The sequence below is a fragment of the Schistocerca piceifrons genome, chromosome 8 (assembly GCF_021461385.2).
Source record: "Schistocerca piceifrons isolate TAMUIC-IGC-003096 chromosome 8, iqSchPice1.1, whole genome shotgun sequence".
Lineage (NCBI taxonomy): Eukaryota > Metazoa > Arthropoda > Insecta > Orthoptera > Acrididae > Schistocerca > Schistocerca piceifrons.
In genome coordinates, this window is record NC_060145.1 from 96,899,481 (window position 1) to 96,924,181 (window position 24,701).

Genomic DNA, 24,701 nt, shown 5'->3' on the forward strand with positions numbered 1-24,701 from the left:
ATACTGCCAAAGGCATTATTATCATTTCCTTCCAATCTTCCACAGAATCACCATACAGAGGAAATGGGGGGGGGGGGGGGGGGGGAGGTTGCATTAACGGCAGTGGAACCTGGACATCAATGAGGCTGTGAAATTGTTTAGTGCCATGGAGAGAGCCTGCAGCTGGTTGATAAGAGCTTGCTGTTGTCCAATACGAGACTGAAGAACTTCTTCCACAGGCATGTTGGCTGTATACTACATGAAATAAATGAAACACGTGGAGTAGAATACTGAACTTGTAGCCACATACGTTGCAACACTGTACAGACACAATATCAGAATTAAGACCAACCAATTTTTATTCTGCTTCCACATGAAGACTTCCACAATAACACTGAATGAAGTATAGAACAGTACAAAGTTTCATAGCTATAGAACACACCAATATACGGTCTCATAGGTGAGCATAAAATAAGCAAGTAAACATAAGTGAAGTTGAGATCACTGAATGCCAGGCTTATATTGGGCTGTTGTGCACATGGCATAGCACTTGCTGCATGTTCTGTCCAGGTTGTGACGTGACTTCTCTAAGCCAGCTGTGGAGGCACTTATATGGCATGCTTTTTGATTAGGCACACTTACACTATAGGGTTACAACAGTTGTGAAAATAGATTATAAGATGTACACAAATGAAAATAAAACAAGGGTAATGATGCTTACTCACAGTTAAATCATGTGATGCTGGGGGATCAGGTTACAAAATGAGATACTAAATGAGGTTTTCTGTTTGGAGAACAAATTAAAAACAACTAATGTATAGAATACAGCCAGAGTTTGCATATTATTTGATTAATTTTCACTGGTTTCTCTCATTAGACATGAATAATTTTGTATTAACAAATGCATCAAGTGGCGCTTTTAACTTGTAACATGTGGCCACTAGGGCAATGAATATCTGAGGATTCTCAGCAGGAGGAGCAAAACTATACAAAATAATATGTGACTGGTGGATGTGCTCTGCATATTATTTACAATGGTTGCTGTATCCCCTGCAGACGAGGCTTACATTTGATATAAGAATATGTCAAAAGTAATTTTGTAGTTAAGATCTAGTAGAATGCAAATACTTAGGGAGCACAGGAGACCACTCACTGATAAGCAGAAGAATTGAGTCATCAACAGGCACACACAACAAAAAAAGGAATCTTTCTAGCTTTTGGAATAACTGTTTCTCGAGATAGGGCACGGGCGAGTGCGCGCATGCATGCACACATGCACGCCTATGCCCCTACATGACACCATCTGGGCACACAATGCTAGTGCTGCATTTCAGCAGGTAGATCAGGTTGGGGTTGTATTAGGTGAGGGGGAGGAGGGGGAGGAGGGGGAGGGGAGGGAGTGTAGCGGTTCCACCTGCTTTTATTTCTTCACCTGTTGTCCTCAGTGTTGACGTACTGCGTTGCTACACTGGCTGAAAAATGGGGTTTGTAATTTGGACACTGACTAGGGTAAATAATGTAGCCGACAACTGCTCAGCTGCATTTTACTGTCTTTTACTTTCCCTTTTCACAACCAACCCCATATACACATTTAATATGGCCAGTGCACTACTGTTTAAACTTACCATAAGCCTCATTAATAGTTTGCAAGTGTACCTCCACATACTGCTACTATAGTTTACTGTTGAACATCTACAAGCAGTAAAAGCATAACCACAAAGTTTACAGTTCTTGAAGAACAGAAGGGTACATATGGAGCAGACACTGTCATTGGTTTTACACACGGCCTATTTGTTTAACACTTATTTCACAGTTAATAATTGAAGCATTGTTGCTGTTCTAACCAAAACATGATCCTCGTCTGAAACTTGGCTGTGGACTGACTGTCTTGTGACCAAAAATCGGGCCATTATATATCCTCACAACAATAGGTACTGAATTTAACATTGTTCAAAGATTAATTTGTAGAAATTACAATTAAAACTTAACTCATTAAATTAACTGAATACAACGAAAAATTCTGTATTTTAACAGTTTCTTCTACTACAAGGTTGAGGCCAAATTATTTGTTTAAATCATGAAATTAACAAATATAGTTACGTAAACAATTATTTTGACAAAACTGTTAATCACTTTGTAATTAATGAAGGGCTGGTTTTTCTAACATGTTTCCAAATAGAGCCAAATAGATACTTTAAGATTACTAGTATTTTGTCTTCCAAATGTTTATAATTAGTATAGAACTCATATTTGTTTATGCGTCAACAATAGAATTTAAGTTACAAAACAATTACTGATTTCACCCTGTAATAAAGGATACTAACTAGTAATAGTCAAAATAAATTATAAAATCAATTATATACATAAAACTAAGCACAAAATCAGGTCTGGTCTTATACTCTTTAACACTGAGGGCCAACCTTTCTCTTTTATGAAAATACAGATTATATTCATGTATATTAATAGTAATTAGTTAAGAGTGAAAAACCAAATTTAAGGAGGCAGCTGGCAAAACAAGAGGGGAATTAACATTATCCCAGTCAGCTTCATCACAAGAGGTGACAGGGGGGAGGGGGAGGGGGAGGGGGAGGGGGGGGGGAGAGAGAGAGAGAGAGAGAGAGAGAGAGAGAGAGAGAGAGAGAGAGAGAGAGAGAGAGAGACGGGGGGGGGGGGGGGACTGGAGGCAGGAAGAGGTGTTGGGGGTGTGTGGCTAATGGCTCTGGGAAGGCAGCCGGTTAACCAGCTAGGAATACAGGAGGGAGGTGTGGCAGGTGCACGAGCTAGGCAAATGATGCACAGGTGTCAGAGACAGAGGAGAGTGGCACACACTGAAGGTGATGTGGGAGGGGGTAATAGGATGGAGGAAGGGGAAACTGTTGGATGGAGGATGTGGGGACAGTGGGATACCAGAGACTGAGGGCAGGATGGTTATAGGAGTGAAGGAGTGTTGCAAGGATAACTCCCATGTGGATAGTACAGAGAAGCCAGTTGTGGAGGGAGGATCCAGGTGGCCTGGATTGTGAAGCAGCCACTGAAATTTAGCATGTTATGCTCAGCTGCATGTAGTGCCAGCGGGTGGTCAACTTTGTTCTCGGCAACAATTTGGTGGTGGCCATTGATCCTGTTGGATAGCTAGTTGATAGTCATACCAACATAAAAAGCTGGGCACAATGTTTGCAGGAGAGTTGTGAAATACGGTATCCCGGCTGAGACACAAAGTTGAAATATGCTCACTATTTTTTATTTACTTAAATTTGGCATATTTCGTGGCAGTACCTTTTCCGTTAGATGTTTACAAGACGATATTGGTCTTGGCTTCAGTTGTCTAGTGGAAATATGATTCCACAATTGCAGTTTTTGTCAGCTGCAGAAATGTCCTGGTTCAATGTGTTTGCCTCATTTTTGGTGCTTCAAATACCATTTCTTCAAATGTAGTTTTTTTTCTTAAAGTTTATATAAAAAAAAATAGTAACATAATTCAAAATTATTTATGACTGTGACCTGCACATAGTTCTACCGTCAACACACACCACGAGATCACTGCCGACTGAGTACAGTCGAAGACGACTCCAGTGTCAAAGACATTTTAACAACACACAAGCTTCCACTTGTAATCAGTCTCTTTGCTATATAGTAATCAATATGCTTTCACTCTCAAAAATATAAGTAAATTAACATATAATAAGGCAAATTATAATAAAAAATTCTGACAAAAAATATAAGAAAACATTTACAATTTGGTATCGACAAATCCGGTAGAAAATAACACATCTCCCAGATCCATTACAGTTGGTATATGATGTGGCTGCTTTCACAGGTGGCCCATCCTCTGATAGGGTATGGTGAGCCTGTGATAGGACTGGAGTAGGAACTGCTGGCAGAGGGATTGGGCAGGTCTTGCACATGGATTTGATCCCTGTGGCAAGGGGATGGGAATGGGAGTGGCATTGGTGATGAACTAGGATGTCGTGTAGTTTGGGTGGGTGATGGAACACCACATTAGGAGGGGTGGAAAGGATCTGGGGTAGGATGTTCCTCATCGAAGGGCATGATGATAGATAACCAAAGCCCTGACAAAGTTGTTCCAGTCCAGGCTGATAATTGGTGACAAGGGGAAGACTTCTTTGTAGCTGATACGTAGGGATGGTGGGAAGACTGGGGGCGTGTGAGGCTATGGCACAGAAAATCTGTTTGTGGATTGCATTCAGGGGTTGTTCCTGTCTGTGAAAGCCTTTGTGAAAGTGACGAGAGCTTCCTTGCCCAGTATGATGAAGGACTCACAACGGCCTTCACAGACAGGCACAATCCATAAACCCAGTCTGCAAACAGATTTCCCATGCCATATCTACACACACCACACACACGCAAGCCCCCAACCACTCACAAGAATCATGTACCATGGAGTACCCTTCTTGTCATCCAACATCACCCAACACTGGAACAACTAAACCTAACCATATCCTTCATCAGGGTTTTGATTATCTATCACCATGTCCTAGTATGAGGGTCATCCTTAGCATCTGTCCTAATCTGATGTTCCATTGCCCACTCAAACTACTTAATATCTTAGTGCGTCATCAATGCCACTCCCTCTCCCAACTCTTGCCACATGGACCTGCCCAGTCCACCCACCCAGCACTTCCTACTCGAGCCCCTTCACAGGCTTATCCTACCCCATCAGATGCTGGGCCATCTGTGAAACTAGCCGAGTCACACACCAACTCTGCTGCAAACAATGCACAGTTTTTTAAGTTGGTACTCCACCTGAGACAACCCCCCGACCCCAACCCAGTCCACCTGCCAAATTACAGCACTCACACTGGGCATATCCAGCTGGTGCCACAGAGGGGTAGACGCACATACGTGTGTGTGTGTGTGTGTGTGTGTGTGTGTGTATTTGTACTTTAGCTCAAGAAAGGATTACGCTGAAAGCTTGCAGTTTTCTTTCTTTTTTGTGTGTGCCTGACGATAACGCAATGATTCAGCTTTTTGGTGAGTGGTCTTCTTTACTCCCTAAATATTTAATGTCAAAATTGATGATGATATAAAATGCTGACAGCCAATAATACGAAAAGGTTTGCTGAAAAAGAGAAATAATATAACAAACAATGGTAAATCCAAGATGGAATATAACAATATATGAAAAGGAAAGTTGCTACTCACTAAGTAGAGGAGATGCTGAGTTGCAGAGGGGCACAACAAAAAGACTGTCACAAATAAAGCTTTCAGTCAGCAAGGCCTCCATCAAAAATAGACAACGCACGCGCGCGCGCACACACACACACACACACACACACACACACACACACACACACACACACACACACGCGCGAGTTTTCGAGAAAACAACTCACGCACACACGACTGCAGTCTCTGGCAACTGAAGACACACTGGCTTCAGTTGCCAGACTCTGCAGTCGCGCGTGTGTGTGTGTGTGTGTGTGTGTGTGTGTGTGTGTGTGTGTGCTGTCTATTTTTGACGGAGACCTTGCTGACTGAAAGCTTTATTTGTGACAGTCTTTTTGTTGTGCCTGTCTGCGAGTCATCATCTCCACTACATGACGAGTAGCAACTTTCCTTTTCAGAAATAATACAACACTGAATACAAACTTAATTTTTTGGAAGTCTTTTCTCGAATTATTTGTTTGGAATATAGCCTTATATAGAAGTAAAATGTGGCTGATGAACAGTACAGACAAAACTAGTACACAAGCTTTTAAAATATGGAGTTATAGAAGCGTGCTGCTGACTAGATTGGTAGGCAGGGTAGGTAACACAGTGATGTTGCATTGATTCAAGAATGAACATTTAATTCTGTAATATAGAGAACTGGGGGCAGGGAGTGGAGGGGATAAAAATTTTAAGGAAGACTTTGGCTTGAATACAGTAAGCAGGTTCATATGAATGTAGGTTGCAGAAGTTATACAGAGTGAAGTGTCTCCAATCTGATAGCAGTGTATTTCTACATTAATTTCTAGAATAGCTTAATATATTCAAATATAATAAAACACAAACAGCCAGAACTTACACTCATTAAGGACAAACAATAAAAGTTTAGTTAAAAAAATGTGTGTTGCATATAAAAAGTAATAGGGAAACAGCTTTTCAAATAGTTTTCATGAAACTGTCAACATAAAATTATTTACCTTGTGTCTCCCCATTTAGCCAGACAACTACCATGGAAGGAATGGTTGCACAGAATTGTCAATATGCCATCGACACTCTCATCCATTCGCTCGAGACAAACGGGGCATGTGGGCAGTTCAGTATGTGAAGGAGGTGGAGCCAGTTCACCTTCACTTCCCCCTTCACATACGAGCTCAACGTGAGACACAAACACCAGATGGCAGCAGCAATCAGGTTCCAGAGAATTAAAGGGCACACCGTTGAATGACGTGTAGAACTCGGCAGCTGCTTGCTACCTTCCCACCAAATTATGGAACAGAAAAATAAGAAGAAACATAGCGGATAAGAGACTGTGATCATATAGTTAATTTTATTTACATATGCCATAATTTCAAGATCTTTCTTTACATGTTGGCAATCATTTTTATCCTAAGCAACAGAAAAATACTCTTGCACCACAAGAAATGGGCACTGAAGAAGAGGAAAAGGAGAGGGTAGATTATGTGGGCAGATCAGAGTGGATTAACCAGGAAAGAAGAAACATTGTTCCTTATACTGTACTTATAATTTGTTACACTTTGCCTAGCGTTGAACTAGTACTTGGCCATACGACAAGTCCATAACTTAAATTAATCTTTCATGCATGATTTGCAAAGAAAAGAAGAGTCAGAAGAACTTTATGTGGATAGAATATGGCCTGAAATCAATCCAGAAATGGATTTTACAGTATACACATTGCTGCAAAACAAAATTACCCAAATGTAGAAAAGTACTGATATCTCCATACAAACTATTATCAGAATATTTAATAGCAATGTTATGTATTATTCTAGATATGTGGAACAGCTGTTGTTTTTCTGGTCTTCAGTCCAGAGACTGGTTTGATGCAGCTTTCCATGCTACTCTAGCCTGAGCAAATCTCTTTATCTCCGAATAACTACTGCAACCTAATTCCTTTTCAATCTGCTTAGCATATTCATCTCTTGGTCTCCCTCTACAATTTTTACCCTCCACACTTCCCTCCAGTACTAAATTGGTGATCCCTTGATGGCTCAAAACATGTCCTGTCAACCGATCCCTTCTTCTAGTCAAGTTATGCCACAAATTCATCTTCTCCCCAATTCTATTCGGTAAGACTTTGGGTCAAGCTGCTGGAAAACCATTCTGGAGTGTAATTAGCAGTCTTCGAAAGGGAGGTAAGAAGGAAATGACAAGTATTTTGGACAGGTCAGGAAAACTGCTGGTGAATCCTGTTGATGCCTTGGGCAGATGGAGGGAATATGTTGAAGAGTTGTTCAATGTAGGTGAAAATATGATCAGTAATGTTTCAGATTTCGATGTACAATGGGAAAGGAATGCTGATGGAAATAGGATCACATTTGAGGAAGTGGAGAAAATGGTCAATAGATTGCAGTGCAATAAAGCGGCTGGCGTGGATGAAATTAAGTCGGAACTCATCAAATACAGTGGAATGTCAGGTCTTAAATGGCTACACAGGATAATTGAAATGGCGTGGGAATCGGGACAGGTTCCATCAGACTGGATGAAAGCAGTAATCACACCAACCTTTAAACATGGAAACAGAAAAGATTCTAACAACTACAGAGGTATCTCTTTAATCAGCGTTGTGGGTAAAATCTCCTCAGGTATTGTTGAAAGGAAAGTGCAAGTATTAGTTGAGGACAAATTGGATGAAAATCATTGTAGGTTTAGGCCTCTTAGAGGTTGTCAGGACCATATCTTTAGCTTAGGGCAAATAATGGAGAAGTGTTATGAGTGGAACAGGGAACTGTATCTATGCTTTATAGATCTAGAAAAGGCATATGACTGGGTTCCTAGGAGGAAGTTATTCTCTGTTCTACGAGATTATGGAATAGGAGGCAAACTTTTGCAAGTAATTAAAGGTCTTTACAGAGATAGACAGGCAGCAGTTAAGAGTTGACGGTAAATTGAGTTCATAGTTCAGAGTAGTTTCAGGAGTAAGACAAGGCTGCAACCTGTCTCCACTGTTGTTCATATTATTTATGGATCATATGTTGAAAACAATAGACTGGCTGGGTGAGATTACGATATGTGAACACAAAATAAGCTGTCTCGCATATGCGGATGACTTAGTTGTGATGGCAGATTCAATTGAAAGTTTGCAAAGTAATATTTCAGAGCTAGATCAGAAATGTAAGGACTATGGTATGAAGATTAGCATCTCCAAAATGAAAGTAATGTCAGTGGGAAAGAGACACAAACGGATTGAGTGCCAAATAGGAGGAACAAAGTTAGGACAGGTGGACGGTTTCAAGTACTTAGGATGCATATTTTCACAGGATGGCAACATAGTGAAAGAACTGGAAGCGAGGTGTAGCAAAGCTAATGCAGTGAGCACTCAGCTACGATCTACTCTCCTCTGCAAGAAGAAAGTCAGTACCAAGGCTAAGTTATCTGTGCACCGTTCAATCTGTTGACCAACTTTGTTGTATGGGAGCAAAAGCTGGGTGGATTCAGGTTACCTTATCAATAACGTTGAGGTTACAGATATGAAAGTAGCTAGGATGATTGCAGGTACAAGTAGATGGGAACAATGGCAGGAGGTGTCCACAATGAGGAAATCAAAGAAAAACTGGGAATGAACTCTATAGATGTAGCAGTCAGGGCGAACAGGCTTAGATAGTGGGGTCATGTTACACACATGGGAGAAGCAAGTTTACCCAAGAGACTCATGGGTTCAGCAGTAGAGGGCAGGAGGGGAAGGTACCTGGATTCGGTTAAGAATGATTTTGAAGTAATAGGCTTAACATCAGAAGAGGATGATAAAGATGACCACCTCATCTACCCATCTAATCTTCAACATTCTTCTGTAGCACCACATTTCAAATGCTTCTATTATCTTCTTGTCTAAACTGTTTATCGTCTATGTTTCACTTCCATACATGGCTACACACTTTACAAATACTTTCAGAAAAAACTTTGTGACACTTAAATCTATAGTTGATGTTAATAAATTTCTTTTCTTCAGAAATACTTTCCTTGCCATAGCCAGTTTACCCCCCCCCCCCCCCCCCCCCCCCCCCCCTCTCATGAACCCTGGACCTTGCCGTTGGTGGGGAGGCTTGCGTTCCTCAGCGATACAGATGGAGATGGCCGCACCGTAGGTGCAACCACAACGGAGGGGTATCTGTTGAGAGGCCAGACAAACGTGTGGTTCCTGAAGAGGGGCAGCACCCTTTTCAGTAGTTGCAGGGGCAACAGTCTGGATGATTGACTGATCTGGCCTTGCAACACTAACCAATACAGCCTTGCTGTGCTGGTACTGCGAACAGCTGAAAGCAAGGGGAAACTACAGCCGTAATTTTTCCTGAGGGCATGCAACTTTACTGTATGGTTAAATGATGATGGCGTCCTTTTGGGTAAAATATTCCGGAGGTAAAATAGTCCCCCATTCGGATCTCCGGGCAGGGACTACTTAAGAGGATGTCATTATCAGGAGAAAGAAAACTGGCGTTCTACGGATCGGAGCGTGGAATTTCAGATCTGTTAATCAGACAAGTAAGTTAGAAAATTTAAAAAGGGAAATGGATAGGTTGAAGTTAGATATAGTGGGAGGAGGAGGAGGAGGAGGAGGATATTAGTGTTTTAACGTCCCGTCGACAACGAGGTCATTAGAGACGGAGCGCAAGCTCGGGTGAGTGAAGGATGGGGAAGGAAATCGGCCGTGCCCTTTCAAAGGAACCATCCCGGCATTTGCCTGAAGCGATTTAGGGAAATCACGGAAAACCTAAATCAGGATGGCCGGAGACGGGATTGAACCGTCGTCCTCCCGAATGCGAGTCCAGTGTAGATATAGTGGGAATTAGTGAAGTTCGGTGGCAGGAGGAACAAGACTTTTGGTCAGGTGAATACAGGGTTATAAATACGAAATCAAATAGGGGTAATGCAGGAGTAGGTTTAATAATGAATAAAAAAAATAGGAGTGCGGGTAAGCTACTACCAACAGCATAGTGAACGCATTATTGTGGCCAAGATAGACACAAAGCGCATGCCTACTACAGTAGTACAAGTTTATATGCCAACTAGCTCTGCAGATGATGATGAAATTGATGAAATGTATGATGAGATAAAAGAAATTATTTAGGTAGTGACGGGAGACGAAAATTTAATAGTCATGGGTGACTGGAATTCGAGAGTAGGAAAAGGGAGAGAAGGAAACATATGGATTGGGGGAGAGAAATGAAAGAGGAAGCCGTCTGGTATAATTTTGCACAGAGCATAACTTAATCATAGCTAACACTTGGTTCAAGAATCATAAAAGAAGGTTGTATACATGGAAGAATCCTGGAGATACTAGAAGGTACCAGATAGATTATATAATGGTAAGACAGAGATTTAGGAACCAGGTTTTAAATTGTAAGACATATCCAGGGGCAGATGTGGACTCTGGCCACAATCTATTGGTTATGAACTGTAGATTAAAACTGAAGAAACTGCAAAAAGGTGGGAATTTAAGGAGATGGGACCTGGATAAACTGACTAAACGAGAGGTTCTACAGACTTTCACAGAGAGCATAAGGGAACAATTGACAGGAATGGGGGAAAGAAATACAGTAGAAGAAGAATGGGTAACACTGAGGGATGAAGTAGTGAAGGCAGCAGAGGATCAAGTACGTAAAAAGACAAGGGCTAGTAGAAATCCTTGGGTAACAGAAGAAATATTGAATTTAATTGATGAAAGGAGAAAATATAAAAATGCTGTAAATGAAGCAGGCAAAAAGGAATACCAACGTCTCAAAAATGAGATTGACAGGAAGTGCAAAATGGCTAAGCAGGGCTGGCTAGCGGACAAATGTAAGGATGTAGAGGGTTATCTCACTAGGGGTAAGATAGATACTGCCTACAGGAAAATTAAAGAGACCTCTGGAGAAAAGAGAATCACATATATGAATATCAAGAGCTCAGATGGAAACCCAGTTCTAAGCAAAGAAGGGAAAGCAGAAAGGTGGAAGGAGTATGTAGAGGGTCTATACAAGGGAGATGTAATTGAGGACAATATTACGGAAATGGAAGAGGATGTAGATGAAGATGAAATGGGAGATACGATACTGTGTGAAGAGTTTGACAGAGCACTGAAAGACCTAAGTCGACACAAGGCCCCAGGAGTAGACAACATTCCATTGGAACTACTGACGGCCTTGGGAGAGCCAGTCCTGACAAAACTCTACCATCTGGTGAGCAAGATGTATGAGACAGGCGAAATATCCTCAGACTTCAAGAAGAATATAATAATTCTAATCCCAAAGAAAGCAGGTGTTGACAGATGTGAAAATTACTGAACTATCAGTTTAATAAGTCACGGATGCAAAATACTAACGCGAATTCTTTACAGACAAATGGAAAAACTGGTAGAAGCTGAATTCGGCGAAGATCAGTTTGGATTCCGCAGAAATGTTGGAACACGTGAGACAATACTGACCCTACGACTTATCTTAGAAAATAGATTAAGGAAAGGCAAACCTACATTTCTAGCATTTGTAGACTTAGAGAAAGCTTTTGACAATGTTGACTGGAATACTCTCTTTCAAATTCTAAAGGTGGCAGGGGTAAAATACAGGGAGCAAAAGGCTATTTACAATTTGTACAGAAACCAGATCGCAGTTATAAGAGTCGAGGGGCATGAAAGGGAAGCAGCGGTTGGGAAGGGAGTGAGACAGGGTTGTAGCCTGTCCCCTATGTTATTCAATCTGTATATTGAGCAAGCAGTAAAGGAAACAAAAGAAAAATTCGGAGTAGGTATTAAAATCCATGGAGAAGAAATAAAAACTTTGAGGTTCGCCGATGACATTGTAATTCTGTCAGAGACAGCAAAGGACTTGGAAGAGCATTTGAACGGAATGGACAGTGTCTTGAAAGGAAGATATAAGATGAACATCAACAAAAGCAAAACGAGGATAATGGAATGTAGTCCAATTAAGTCGGGTGATGCTGAGGGTCTGCAGGAAAGTTTGTTTCTAGATGTGACGGGGACTCCTCTGGCACAGACTTCACATACACTATGCACACATTCAAAAATCAACTTATTCATTCAGAAATCAACTTAGAATTTGTTCAAAAACCAACAGGGGTACGTTCCAAAATCATACGAATAATCGATAGACCAAGATACGATGGATGCTAGGTGCTTTGTGAAACAAAGTCTTTTTCCTCAACAATACGAATTCGGCATCCCCCCGCCCCTGAAAGTGCCGTCCGGGGCAAATATCCCAGTTTGCGCCCCCCCCCCCCCCCCGGGCCCTAGATACAGGCCTGTTGTGCAAGTGTGAATCTGGAAGCTTAGGCGCACCAGTAAAATTTTTCTGGGTAGCATCTGGCTGCTATTGCTAATTCACCTAACTGCCACACTTCCATAGCCACATGTGGAAGAAGGTACTACTCATACGTGACGCAACTGTGCATTCGCATGAGATCGCTTGCAACTGCTCAAATGAATCTAATGTAAGCAGTTGTGATGTCACGCTCATCGGAGGCAATTTGTTGTTATGAAACATTGCATAGTCTTTCTAAAGCCTCTGAGACATTTAGCTATTGGCAGACGCTTGTATGAGCACCATGTTTTGTTGTTGTATATGGCAAATTTCGTTTGCAACTTAAGTTTTATTTTTGTTGTTGTGTCAAATACTCAACTCATAAAAAAAAACACAAACACTACAACTGAGGACTTTTAACACTGAAGTTTCCATATTTATCTCTTATATTTTTACACTTTGAGAACGTAACTGTCATTAAATGATGTGATTCTCAAGCACACTAACTCTTCTTCTACTAAGTATTTTCTTCCTTTTTCTCCTGAGGTCTATAATCTCTCAAACAAGAAATCCATTAAAGCTACAGGACTATTACAAAATCAACAAATGTTGCATGAAAGAAAACAACATAAACAACAAACCTGAGTACGGAATGTAAGAAGTGCCATGTATTGATTTGGAGAGCCATCTCGAACAATTCTAAGATGCTGAATGTCTGCATGACATGCTGCAGTGAAGGTAAGGAGATCATGGCAGGTCATGGTTGCCGGTACTGCAAGAATGCATATGGTCTGGCTGCGCTGGGATGCTCGTTCCATTGATGTGAGTTCACTAATAAGCAAAGTAAAAGATACCAACAACTTTAACATAGAAGGCAAAAGTGCATTATTTTTTCTTCATAAGCTTATCTTATATCTGTATGGTTCTGTTTTTGTACCAAAGAAAATTTCAACTGTGCGTGGTCAGCTCATAAACCAGTTCAGTGGATATCACTAAGAATTAACATAATTTATGAGTTACAAACCAGTTTCTTCCTGCACAAACAACCTGTAGAAAGAATGAAAATATGAGTGACAGTGAAGGAAATGGTTAAACACTGGACATTTTATTACAAGGGAAAGTTTCTAAGCTGGAATATAAATATGGTAACAGACAGTTCTTAGTGGAATATAAATAGTGGATAGAATAAGGGTAAAAACACAACGTGTAATCGAGGCACTGAGATGTAGACAGGCACATGAACATGACTGAGAATACCAAATGAAATTTTCACTCAGCAGCAGAGTGCACTGATATGAAACTTCCTGCCAAATTGAAACTGTGTGCCAGACCGATACTTGAACTCGGAACCTTTGCCTTTTGTGGACAAGGGCTCTACCAACTGAACCACCCATGCAAGACTCACAACCCATCCTCACAGCTTTACTTCCGCCAGTTTGGAAGTTTGCAGGGTAGGAGATGAGGTACTGGTGGAAGTAAAGCTGTGAGGACAGATCGTGAATAGTGGTTGGGTAGCTCACCTAGTAGAGCACTTGCCTGCAAAAGGCAAAGGTCCTGAGTTCGAGTCTCAGTCCGACCTATGTTTCAATCTGCCACGAAGTTTCAATACTAAGAATGTTGTTAGGTATTTGACTTATTTGTCTTCAGGGCAAACAGAGTACATTCACACTTGCATGGCTAAACTGTCCCAGTCAACTATGCTGTCCCACCACTGCTCAACTGGGGTGGTGAGCTGCTGTGTTAGGCTGAGTAGGTGAAGGAAGAAAGGAGGCAAGGAGCAGTAGGAAAACTCAGGGAAGTGTGGCAGATGGCTGGGAGGGAGAAGCAGCAGGCACAGGAGACAGGAATGTGACACTAATGAGCTCTCTGTGACCACATGCAGGTAAAGTTGCCCATAGTGCGTAATAATGTAGAGGTGTGGATTGGGAGGGGGAGGTAGAACAGAGGACGAAGGAGACTAAGGATAGAAGAGCAAGAGGGAAGTTAAGAGTCATTGCGTAGGGGTGGAGGTGGGTGTGGGGCAGGAGACAGGCAGGGATTGATGATGATGATGATGATGATGATGATGATGTTTGGTTTGTGGGGTGTTCAACACTGTGGTCATCAGTGCCCATATAAATTCCCAATTTGCACAAAGTCCAATCTAGCCACTTTCACGAATAATGATGGAATGATGAGGACAATACTCAGTCCCCAAGCAAAGAAAATCCCCGACCCAGCTGGGAATCGAACCCAGGATCTATGATCCATAGGTAGCAACACTAGCCACTATATAACGAGCTGCGGACAGCAGGGATTGAGGCCAAGAGGATTATGGGGTCGCATGGCATGCTGCAAGGACAACTCAGACCCACATAATTCATGAAGCTGGTATTGGGGGAAGGGGGGGGGGGGTGGAGGGCAAGGTGGGGGGGGGGGGCAGGGATTCAGATTGCATTGGTTGTGACGCAGCTATCATTAAATAGAACATTTTGTGCTCATAATTATGTTCCACTACTGGGTGGTGAAACCCGCATGTGGATACAGTTAAATGACAGGCACAGATGATTGGTAGTTCTTCAAGGGACACAATGAGATGTGCTCATATCTGCAACAGCAAACAAGCAAAGCACAAGGATAGCCAGATCTCTTCAACAAACCGTATGACCACACACCTTAAGTGGTCAAACAACTCAATGCAACACCATTGTTTATGATCAGCAAATACATACTGACAAAACAGTTGCATCTAACATGTCTGACATTGCTGTACATTAGCCAGATACAAGATTATGCATCTTAACCAATGTCTGGTCCTGCAGGACAGGAACATTAATGATATGGTGGCTCACAAGAAACCGAAATATAAGGATCTGAGCTGCAACGTAAGCTGAAAGTGGAATGTTTACACTGATGCCACCCGATCACAGCTGGTCCTCTGGGAGCAATATCACAGCACCAGAAGAGCAATACGTCTAGAATCCCAGGACATAGTAAAGTCAGTGAAATACAAAACATACTAGGGCTAGAGTTGAGCAGGTGTAAGTTGATCCATGACAGATGAAATGGGCTGTGTTTAGCAGCTTTAATAATGTAACATGAATTTGTGAATGTCGCTATGGCAATGCCTCAGTGTTGCCACAACTCTGTAGATGACTACTGTTTTCGCCTGCAGCCATAAGCGCTTTGCAGTTAACAGCTATGAACTATTAGGGATCCTTATACACCGTCTTGACTACAGTCTGTACAAGGTTGGCAGGACGATTTAGGTTGGTTCATATCAAACCTACCACCCACCAGCAATACCTCCACTTTGACAGCCACTACCCATTCCATACCAAGAACCCATATAACCTAGCCAGCAATGGCCATTGCATTCTAAGTGAGGAGCAATCCCTATTAAAATGCACCAAGGGTCTCATTGAGGTTTTCAGAGTTCTAAATTACCCTCCCAGCCTCGTATATAAACAGGTTTACTATACCTTATCTTTCCACTCTCCCACCTTCTCCCAGAGCGCGACCATCCGGCCACAAAGGAGCATTCCACCCATGACTCTGCACCACCCAAGTCATGAGCGCTGAACCACATTCTCCACCAGGGTTTCAGCTATCTCTTGCTGTGCCCCGAACTGAGGAATATCCAACCCACTATCCTTCCCACCACTCTGACAGTAGTATTCTACTACCCAATGAACCTATGCAATATTCTTGCCCATCCCTACTCCAACCCCTTGCCTCATGGTTCATATATCTTCAATTAGACCTAGATGTAAGACCCATCCCATACATCCTACCACCAACACCTACTCCAGTCCGGTCACAGGCATCACCTATGCCATTAAAGGCAGGGCTACCTGTGAAAGTAGGCACGTGATCTACTAACTATGGTGGAACCACTGGGTTGCTTCCTACGTGCGCATGATAACTAACAAGCTGTCTGTCCGCATGACTGACCGCTGACAAATTGTGGCCAAGAGACAGCTGGACAACCCAGCTGCTGAACATGCTGCCCAATACAATGTGCTTCATTTCAATGACTGCTTTATGGCCTGCATCATCTGGATCCTTCCTACTAAGACCAGCTTTTCTCAACTGCGCAGGTGGAAACTCTTCTTGCAATACGTCCTAAGTTCCTGTAAACCCCCTGGCCTCAATCTTCGCCAGTCCCTGTCTTCGACCTACCTATCTCCTTCCCTTTTCCTACTCCATCACTACACAACCTTCCGCTCCACCCAACAGCTTTCCCGCCTTCTCTATTTTTCTGCTTTTCTGCTCCTCCCAAACACGAGACTACACCTAGAAGCGCTACACTATCACTGCACACTTCCTCAAGCACCACTACAACTTCCCCCAGCCCTGCCTGGCTATCTTCCCCCTCCCCACTCAACGCCTCATCCTTAACCCCCACAACCTACATAAGACTGCAGCTCCTGTCAGGTGCAGTTGCCGTCTGCAGTCCAGCCACAGTGGCCAGAAATGTGGTCATGTATGTATAATTTGTGAGAATATGTGTGTGTATTTTCTATTTTGGAAGATGGCCTTTTGGCCAAAAGCTTAAAATGTACTGCAGTCTTTTTGTTGTGCCTATCTGCGTCTCAATGTCTATCCTTTACAAATACTGTTAATAATAATAATAATAATAATAATAATAATAATAATAATAATAATAATGATACAAGCATTTCTTTCTGGCTTAATATTTTCTTTCCTACTCTTATGATTTCACATTGCTGTGAACATAAAAATTAAGTAGTTTCACCATAACATGAAACTAATATTGTAAACGGTGCAACTTTGAGCCACTAGCAAAGGTGTTCTTTGGTAGGGAAGACATTTATTTTCTTTAATAAAAGTTTCTAACTGATGCTGAAGGGGTACAAAAGATGAGCACCAATGTTGTTTCCAGAATGAACTTTTCACTCACATTGGAGTGTGTGGCAATATGAAACTTTCTGGCAGATTAAAACTGTGTGCCAGACTGAGACTCGAACACGGGACCTTTGCCTTTCTTGGGCAAGTGCTCTACTATCTGAGCTATCCAAGCACAACTCATGACCTGTCCTCACAGCTTTAATTCTGCAGTACCTGATCTCCTACCTTCCAAACTTCACAGAAGCTTTCCTGCAGGTCTGCAGGAGAGCTTCTGTGAAGTTTGGAAGGTAGTTTTGGCAGAATTAAAACTGTGAAGATGATTCACGAGTCACACCTGGGTAGCTCAAATGGTAGTGCACTTGCCCACGAAAGGCAAAGGTACTGATTTCGAGTCTCATTCCAGCACAGTTTCAATATGCCAGGAAGTTTCCTCAATAATGTTGGTGCTAATTTCCTAAAGTACACATACTAATAAAAAAACAAGTCACAAAATGGACACAAAGTCACTCCACAGTGCAGGATGAGTGTTTCAAATCCTTGTTTTCAGATTACTTGATGCTAAACAATATATGTCCTAACGCTAACCTATATTGAATGCCAGTTTTTGATAACGAAAGAATAAAACTCCAATATAATTTTTTAAATTGTGATTCAGAACTATTATTATAAACCTTACATTACAAAATTACTGGCCCTAAGTTTCTTTCCACTCAGGAATATAAGAAAGTCCCCTCTCTTTTTGACTTTAGCATTTCATCAAAAACTGCTTTGGCTCTTGGTTGTTTTGGACTTATCCGTCACCTGTGTCGCTCCAGAAATTATGCAGTTCAATCTTTCCCTGGCATTTTATTTTTGAAAGAGAACTCCCTGCAATCTAATACCTCAAGATATGCTTTTACAATGTACGATGGTAACAACAATGAAATTGGAAACCTAAAGTGGACCTTGTGACAGTAAACTTGAAAATACCACTCCTTTTTAACTAAATATTCTCTGTCCACCAACTTGTGCACAGTTTTTCATGCCATCTGTTCATCAGTGCATTGCACTGAATATCATACTTTTTACCTGGTGCATTTATAGAGATGTTCGTGTCACTCCTCTCTTGTAATATCCTTTCTCACAAATAATCAGGATAACTGGTGTAGGAATGAAGCCCTGAGACTTGTATGTCTGCAGCTTCTCTGATAATATTATCTAATCAACAAAATCAATATTTTTAATAAAGTATAAACTGAAATGAAATAATGGAAACTCCAGGTAGGAATATCAACAATACAGACTGCAACTTACCATAAAGAAGAAACATTAAGTTACAGGTAGGAATATCAACAATACAGACTGCAACTTACCGTAAAGAAGAAACATTAAGTTACACACAGGCACAATTAAAAGACACTTACATAAAGCTTTTGGCGACAACCTTCATCAGTAAAACACACACACACACACACACACACACACACACACACACACACACACTCACTATTCATAGACACAAGCAAGCACACCTCGTGCACACATAACTGCCAAAGCCAGCAACTCCGACTGGAATAGTGTGTCACTCTTTTACGATGAAGGCTGTGGCCAAAATCTTCGTGTAACTAAAATCTTCGTGTAACTGTCTTTTAATTGTGCCTGTCTGCAACTTAACATGTCTTCTTTATGGTAAGTAGCAATCTGTATTTTCCTACATTGTTGATAAACTGAACTGGACATCTTTTGACATTTCTTTGCAAAATTACTGCTGTTGCACTTTAATATTAATTCCTACAGTATCAACTTTATATTCCTTTCTCAGACAAAAACTGCAAGAAATATAACTGAAAACTCACATTAGACCTGGTGACACCCCGGTAAAACCTTCAGTTTTTCATATATCTCACCAAGGGGCTTCAGACTAATGAATAATGTACACACACACACACACACACACACACACACACACACAAAACTATACAGCGTTTCTTTTGGATGTTTTTGTTGTGACAGTGCCACGACATTTAAGAGTGCTGCCATGTCAGTACGCGCAAACAGCGATAGAGGCGCTCCGCAACTCGGCTGAGCGTGGGAGCGCCACCTAGCTACGAACGGCACCGGCCGCATGTCACGGCACGGCAGTTGAATGACCGATACGGAATTGGTAGCATGTAACCAGCTACTGTTTCTACGTTTGTATATCCATGCAATTTATTAGTGATTAAAGGTTATAACACTTTTTGGCAACGAGGATGGGATATTTTTGTTCCTGCGTTGTGGATTTGCGTGTTCGTGTCGGGGCAGACATGGAACAGCTTATGCAAGCACTCATTGAACAGCAAACACAGCTGACAGCTGCTATTCAGGCGTTGTCGACGTCGCTTACTCATCGTCTGTCTTCCTCTTCTCCGCCTCCGTTCCCCCCTTACGACGAGGCCGCTGAAGACTGGGAGGATTATGAGAAGCGTTTGCGGCAACACTTCTTGGCTTTCGGCGTTGTCGATGCTCCTATGTGTAAGTCGTTATTTCTATCTTGGATTTCCCCACGGCTCTATCAGCTGCTATCTCAGTTAGCCCCGCTGCGGGAACCTGCCTCTCTGTCCTTCCAAGAAATGTGTGACTTATTGTCTAACCATTACCGAAAAAAACACCCACGTCGTTGCCGCCCGCGTGGCGTTCTACCGGTGTCGTAAACAGCCCCATCAATCTTACTGGCTTGGGCATGAATCTTATGCTGATTCAATGGTTAGGGATGCTATTCTACGGCTTGCTCCTGATAAAGAAGTTCGGCAACGTGCCTTACAACTGCCAAACCCGTCGTTGTCGGAAGTTCTAAGCATCGCTCAATCTTTTGAAGTGTCTCACGCTGCTGGTGAGCAAATAGACGCGTGGTGTGATGTAGGCGCTATACAGACCACTTTCGACACGGACAATTTGCCTGTTTCCCAGGGGACCGACGATGTGACGGTGGTTCACTCACGTCAACAACGTCGCATTGGGCCGCCACGCTCGCAGCGAAAACAGCAACCACAGAAGCAGGTTCGTTCCGCACTTCCTTCTTGTCCACGTTGTTTCGTACAGCATGACAGGGCCGTGTGTCCAAAATGTTGGGCCACGTGTAATTCATGTAGGAAAAAAGGCCCCATTGCTTCTGTGTGTCAGTCCCCTTAAGTTCCTGTCGACGAGGAAGAGGCATCGGACATGGATGTTAACTGTGTGCTTTCTCAAACAAATAAGTTGTTTGTTACTGTTCGTGTTCTGGATAAAGACATTCGCATGCAAGTGGACACTGGCTCTGCAGTAACTCTCATTAATTCTCGCACGTATTTGGAGTTGGGTTCCCCTCCCTTGTCTCCAGTTACGCGAAATCTGAGAACTTATAATAAACAGAAAATTCCTATCGTTGGCCAGTTCGATGCTTCCACTGCCTACAAGTCTGTTGTTAGGCCCCTCACGTTTTATGTGGTGGATCATGCGGGCACTGAAAACCTGTTCGGTTATGATGCTGTCCAGCTGTTCGGGTTCTCCATTGATGATGATGTGCACCTCATATCTGAGGATATTCCGTATCAACAGCTGGATGGATTGTGTTCTGAATTCTCGTCCATGTTCTCTGCTGGTCTGGGTCGAGCCAAGGATTTTGAAGCCCACATTACTCTTAAACCTACAGCTCGCCCTAAGTTTTTCCGGGCACGCCCTATTCTGGTGGCGTTGCGTGCACCTGTCAAGGCTGAGATAGACAGGTTAACAGCTTCAGGGATTCTCCTTCCTGTTACCTCCAGCGATGGGCATCGCCAGTCGTGGTGGTTTCTAAACCAAGCGGGAGTCTGCGATTGTGTGGTGATTTTAAAGCCACTGTCAACGCTCAGAGCCTCATTGACACTTATCCTCTTCCCCGTCCTGAGGAGTTATTTACCAAGCTCGCTGGGGGCCAGTTCTTTTCCAAACTTGACTTATCGGAGGCATACCATCAGTTGCCGTTGGATGCGCCTTCCGAGGAATTTCTCGTCATCAACACTCCTTGTGGGTTGTATCAGTACCAGCAGTTACCGTTTGGCGTCGCTAGCGCGCTGGCCATTTTTCAGCGGTTTTTGGAACAGCTCACGGCTTCCGTTCCTGGCTGCATAAACTATCTGGATAACATTGTTGTCACGGGGGCCTCCACTGAGGAGCACCTTCGCAATTTGCGTTCACTGTTTCGGGTTCTGCATTCGGCTGGGTTGAAGTGCAATCTGGACAAGTCACAGTTCTTCCAACCCTCCATCGTGTACCTTGGTTTCCACTTGTCCCGTGAGGGTATACGTCCTCTACGTCAGCATGTTGCGGCCATTACCGCCCTACCCTGGCCGTCTACAGTAAAAGAACTTCAGGTGTTTGTAGGCAAGATTGCTTATTATCACAAATTCATTCCATCCGCAGCGGCGGTAGCTCATCCTCTGCATCAGCTGTTACGCAAAAACGTTCCTTTCTGTTGGTTCGACGAGTGTGAGCAGGCTTTTGTCCGTCTGAAGGCTCATTTGCAGTCGGCGCCTTGTCTTGCCACATTCCGTCCGGGTCAGCACTTGGTTCTAGCGACTGACGCGTCCCAGTGTGGCCTAGGGGCTGTTCTCGCCCATCGGTATGAGGATGGGTCGGAACGACCCATCGCCTATGCTTCCAAGACCCTCAACAATGTGCAACGGCGTTATTCTCAAATTGAAAAGGAGGCGCTCACTATCATTTATGCTCTAAAAAAGTTCAGCGTTTTCTTGTATGGTTCTAAGTTTCACCTCATCAGCGACCACAAGCCGCTGGTCTCTTTGTTCAGCCCATCGGCGTCGCTTCTGGATAAGGCAGCTCACCGCCTGCAACGTTGGGCCTTATACTTGTCTCGTTTTCACAGACTTTGCCGGCCCCTTCCTCGGCACTTATTGGCTGCTGTTGATTGACGCCTTCTAGAAGTTTCTGTTTGTTGTTCGATGTCCGTCGCCCACCACTGCGGCAACGACGCTGGCTTTGTCCAAAATCTTTGCGCTAGAAGGTCTTCCATCCACGATTGCCACGAACAATGGCCCTCAGTTCTCTTTGCAGGCCTTCCGTGATTTTTGTACTGGACACGGGATTCATCATGTTACAGCACCGCCCTTCCATCCGCAATCGAATGGGGAGGTCGAGCGCCTTGTCCGCACTTTCAAAAGCCAGATGAAAAAATTCCTTAGTGATTTTTCCACAGATGACGCTCTGTTGCATTTTCTGAGTTCTTATCGCTTCATGCCTCTGGGTGATCGCAGCCCTGCTGAACTCTTGCATGGCCGCCAACCGCGCACTCTACTGCACCTGCTTCACCCTGTCAGGCCTTGTACTGTGTCCCCTCATGCGGAAAAATACTCGGTGGGCACCGACGTGTGGGCACGAGGGTATGGATCTCGCCCTAAATGGATTTCAGGGGTGGTCAAGGCTCTTCGCGGCCGCCGGCTTTGTGAAATACGTACGGACGACGGCATGGTTGTTCGCCATTACGACCAGATGCACCCACGAGTGGTGGCCACGCTGGTGCCACCGCCCCTTCCTTCACCTCCACCAGCCCGAGAAGCCAGTCCTGTCGCTGCTGCCGATCTCCTGTGCATGTTGCTGCAGCCGACGTCGCTACTGCTTCCGAGTACGCCGGAACCGGCCCCAGTCGCGACGCCGCCTTCTCTGGGACCCATCTCGCTGGAGCACACCCCCAGGTCCACGACACCTATGGGTGCTGCTCCGGAGTTTTCACCTATCATCTCGTCCAGGAGGCACGTTCCACGCACGTGCTTCCGTCCTGGACATTTTCGACCGTACTCTTGTGTTTCTCCGTGGGATCTTCTCGGGGCCTCCCAAGAGGCCATGGATGTCTCCGCGCTGTCCGTCTCTCAGGAAGTGAGTGTTTTTTTTTTTCAAGGGGGGAAAAGTGTTGTGACAGTGCCACGACATTTAAGAGTGCCACCACGTCAGTACGCGCAAACGGCGATAGAGGCGCTCTGCAACTCGGCTGAGTGCGGGAGTGCCACCTAGCTACGAACGGCGCCGGCCGCATGTCACGGCACGGCAGTCGAATGACTGATACGGAATTGGTAGCATGTAACCAGCTATTGTTTCTACGTTTGTGTATCCATGCAATTTATTAGTGATTAAAGGTTATACCACTTTTAGCACTTCTGGTGGAAAGAATGTAGACAGTCAGGAGGAATTTGTTTGGAAGAAAGTGTGAGCTACACAAAGTAACATATGTGGCATAAAGTCAACTTGGTTTACAGTATTTGATTATTACATTGAAATAATAAACAAACTAGTTGCATAAAAGAAATTTAATTTCTTAACCACTATCGGAGACTTAGTACTCTTCTTCAGAAGACTGTAACTTTGGCATTATTTGCTAGTGGCAACATAAAGAGGCATACAGCAAAATGACGTGGTCCTAAAAAACACAGGAGCTATAAGTAATACAGTACTGTATTATTTATTGCTCCCGTATTTTTTAGGACCACAGCATTTTGCTGCATGCACATTATTGTTGATTCTCGCAAATAATGCGATAGGTATTATATTCTGAAAAAGGGCACTAAGTATCTGAAACCAGTTAAGTAATTAAATTTATTATATGCAATAGGCTGCTCTGATTATTCCGATGTATACAGCTACACTTGCTGAGGATGGATAAAATACTATATCTGATTACTGTTTGCAATAATGTACTGAAAATAAAAAATAAAGAAACTTACTTCTCTTTGTATAAGTGTAAAATTCCTTTCGTTCTACAAAAGGATTTCCAGAGACAAATGGAATCTGACTTCTGATCTTATATGCAGATTCTGATTCTGAATCACATGACCGGCGAGATTTGCTGTCTTCTGTAAACAGATGTAAAATGTTACAGTTCACTAATAGTGCATCACTTACCTATTTATTTATTTATTTATTTTTTGAGAAAGTTGGGAAAATTATGTAAAAGTATTCAGAAATTGCTAGGTCTTAATATATAAACAAAGAACAGACTGTACAGAGGCAAGATATTTATCATGATAACAGAAAGCACTACACGACACGACATTAATGACTTAAAAAAGTCAGACAACCACTTACCTTTTACAGACACTTTGATGACTGGCAGGCAGATGTAAAACAAGAACTGATTATTGCTGAATATTTAAAAGTACTGTTATTATTTTCTACATGTCTATCATATACTTTTTACTCTACCTTTAATGTAGCTAATAGCACGTCGTTGTAAACAATATAGGTAAATTGTTTCTTTATGTATCAGAATAAGCTGATGATGTGCAACTTTTGAAGCACAAAAAAACAGTTCACGCCTACAGAATATTTTAGGGAGTGATTTGTTGGAACACGATTTCTGGCATAAAATACTGTCATATCAGTTTTAAAAGTGATGTAACTACAAGGGAGCACAATATCTTCTGATCTAATACAAGCTTGGAATACACATGTTGTGGACAGCCCAGCCAC

At 42.8% G+C, this 24,701-nt stretch overlaps 1 protein-coding gene across 1 annotated transcript in view; it reads right to left on the reverse strand.

Moving 5' to 3' along the window:
* Positions 1–24,701, reverse strand: part of LOC124712562 (BRCA1-associated protein) — a 140,415-nt gene that overhangs the window by 64,981 nt on the left and 50,733 nt on the right. Inside the window, 4 exon segments of the mRNA XM_047242876.1 lie at positions 6,126–6,397; positions 13,037–13,226; positions 23,957–23,990; positions 23,993–24,085. Coding sequence (XP_047098832.1) covers positions 6,126–6,397; positions 13,037–13,226; positions 23,957–23,990; positions 23,993–24,085 — 589 coding nt within the window.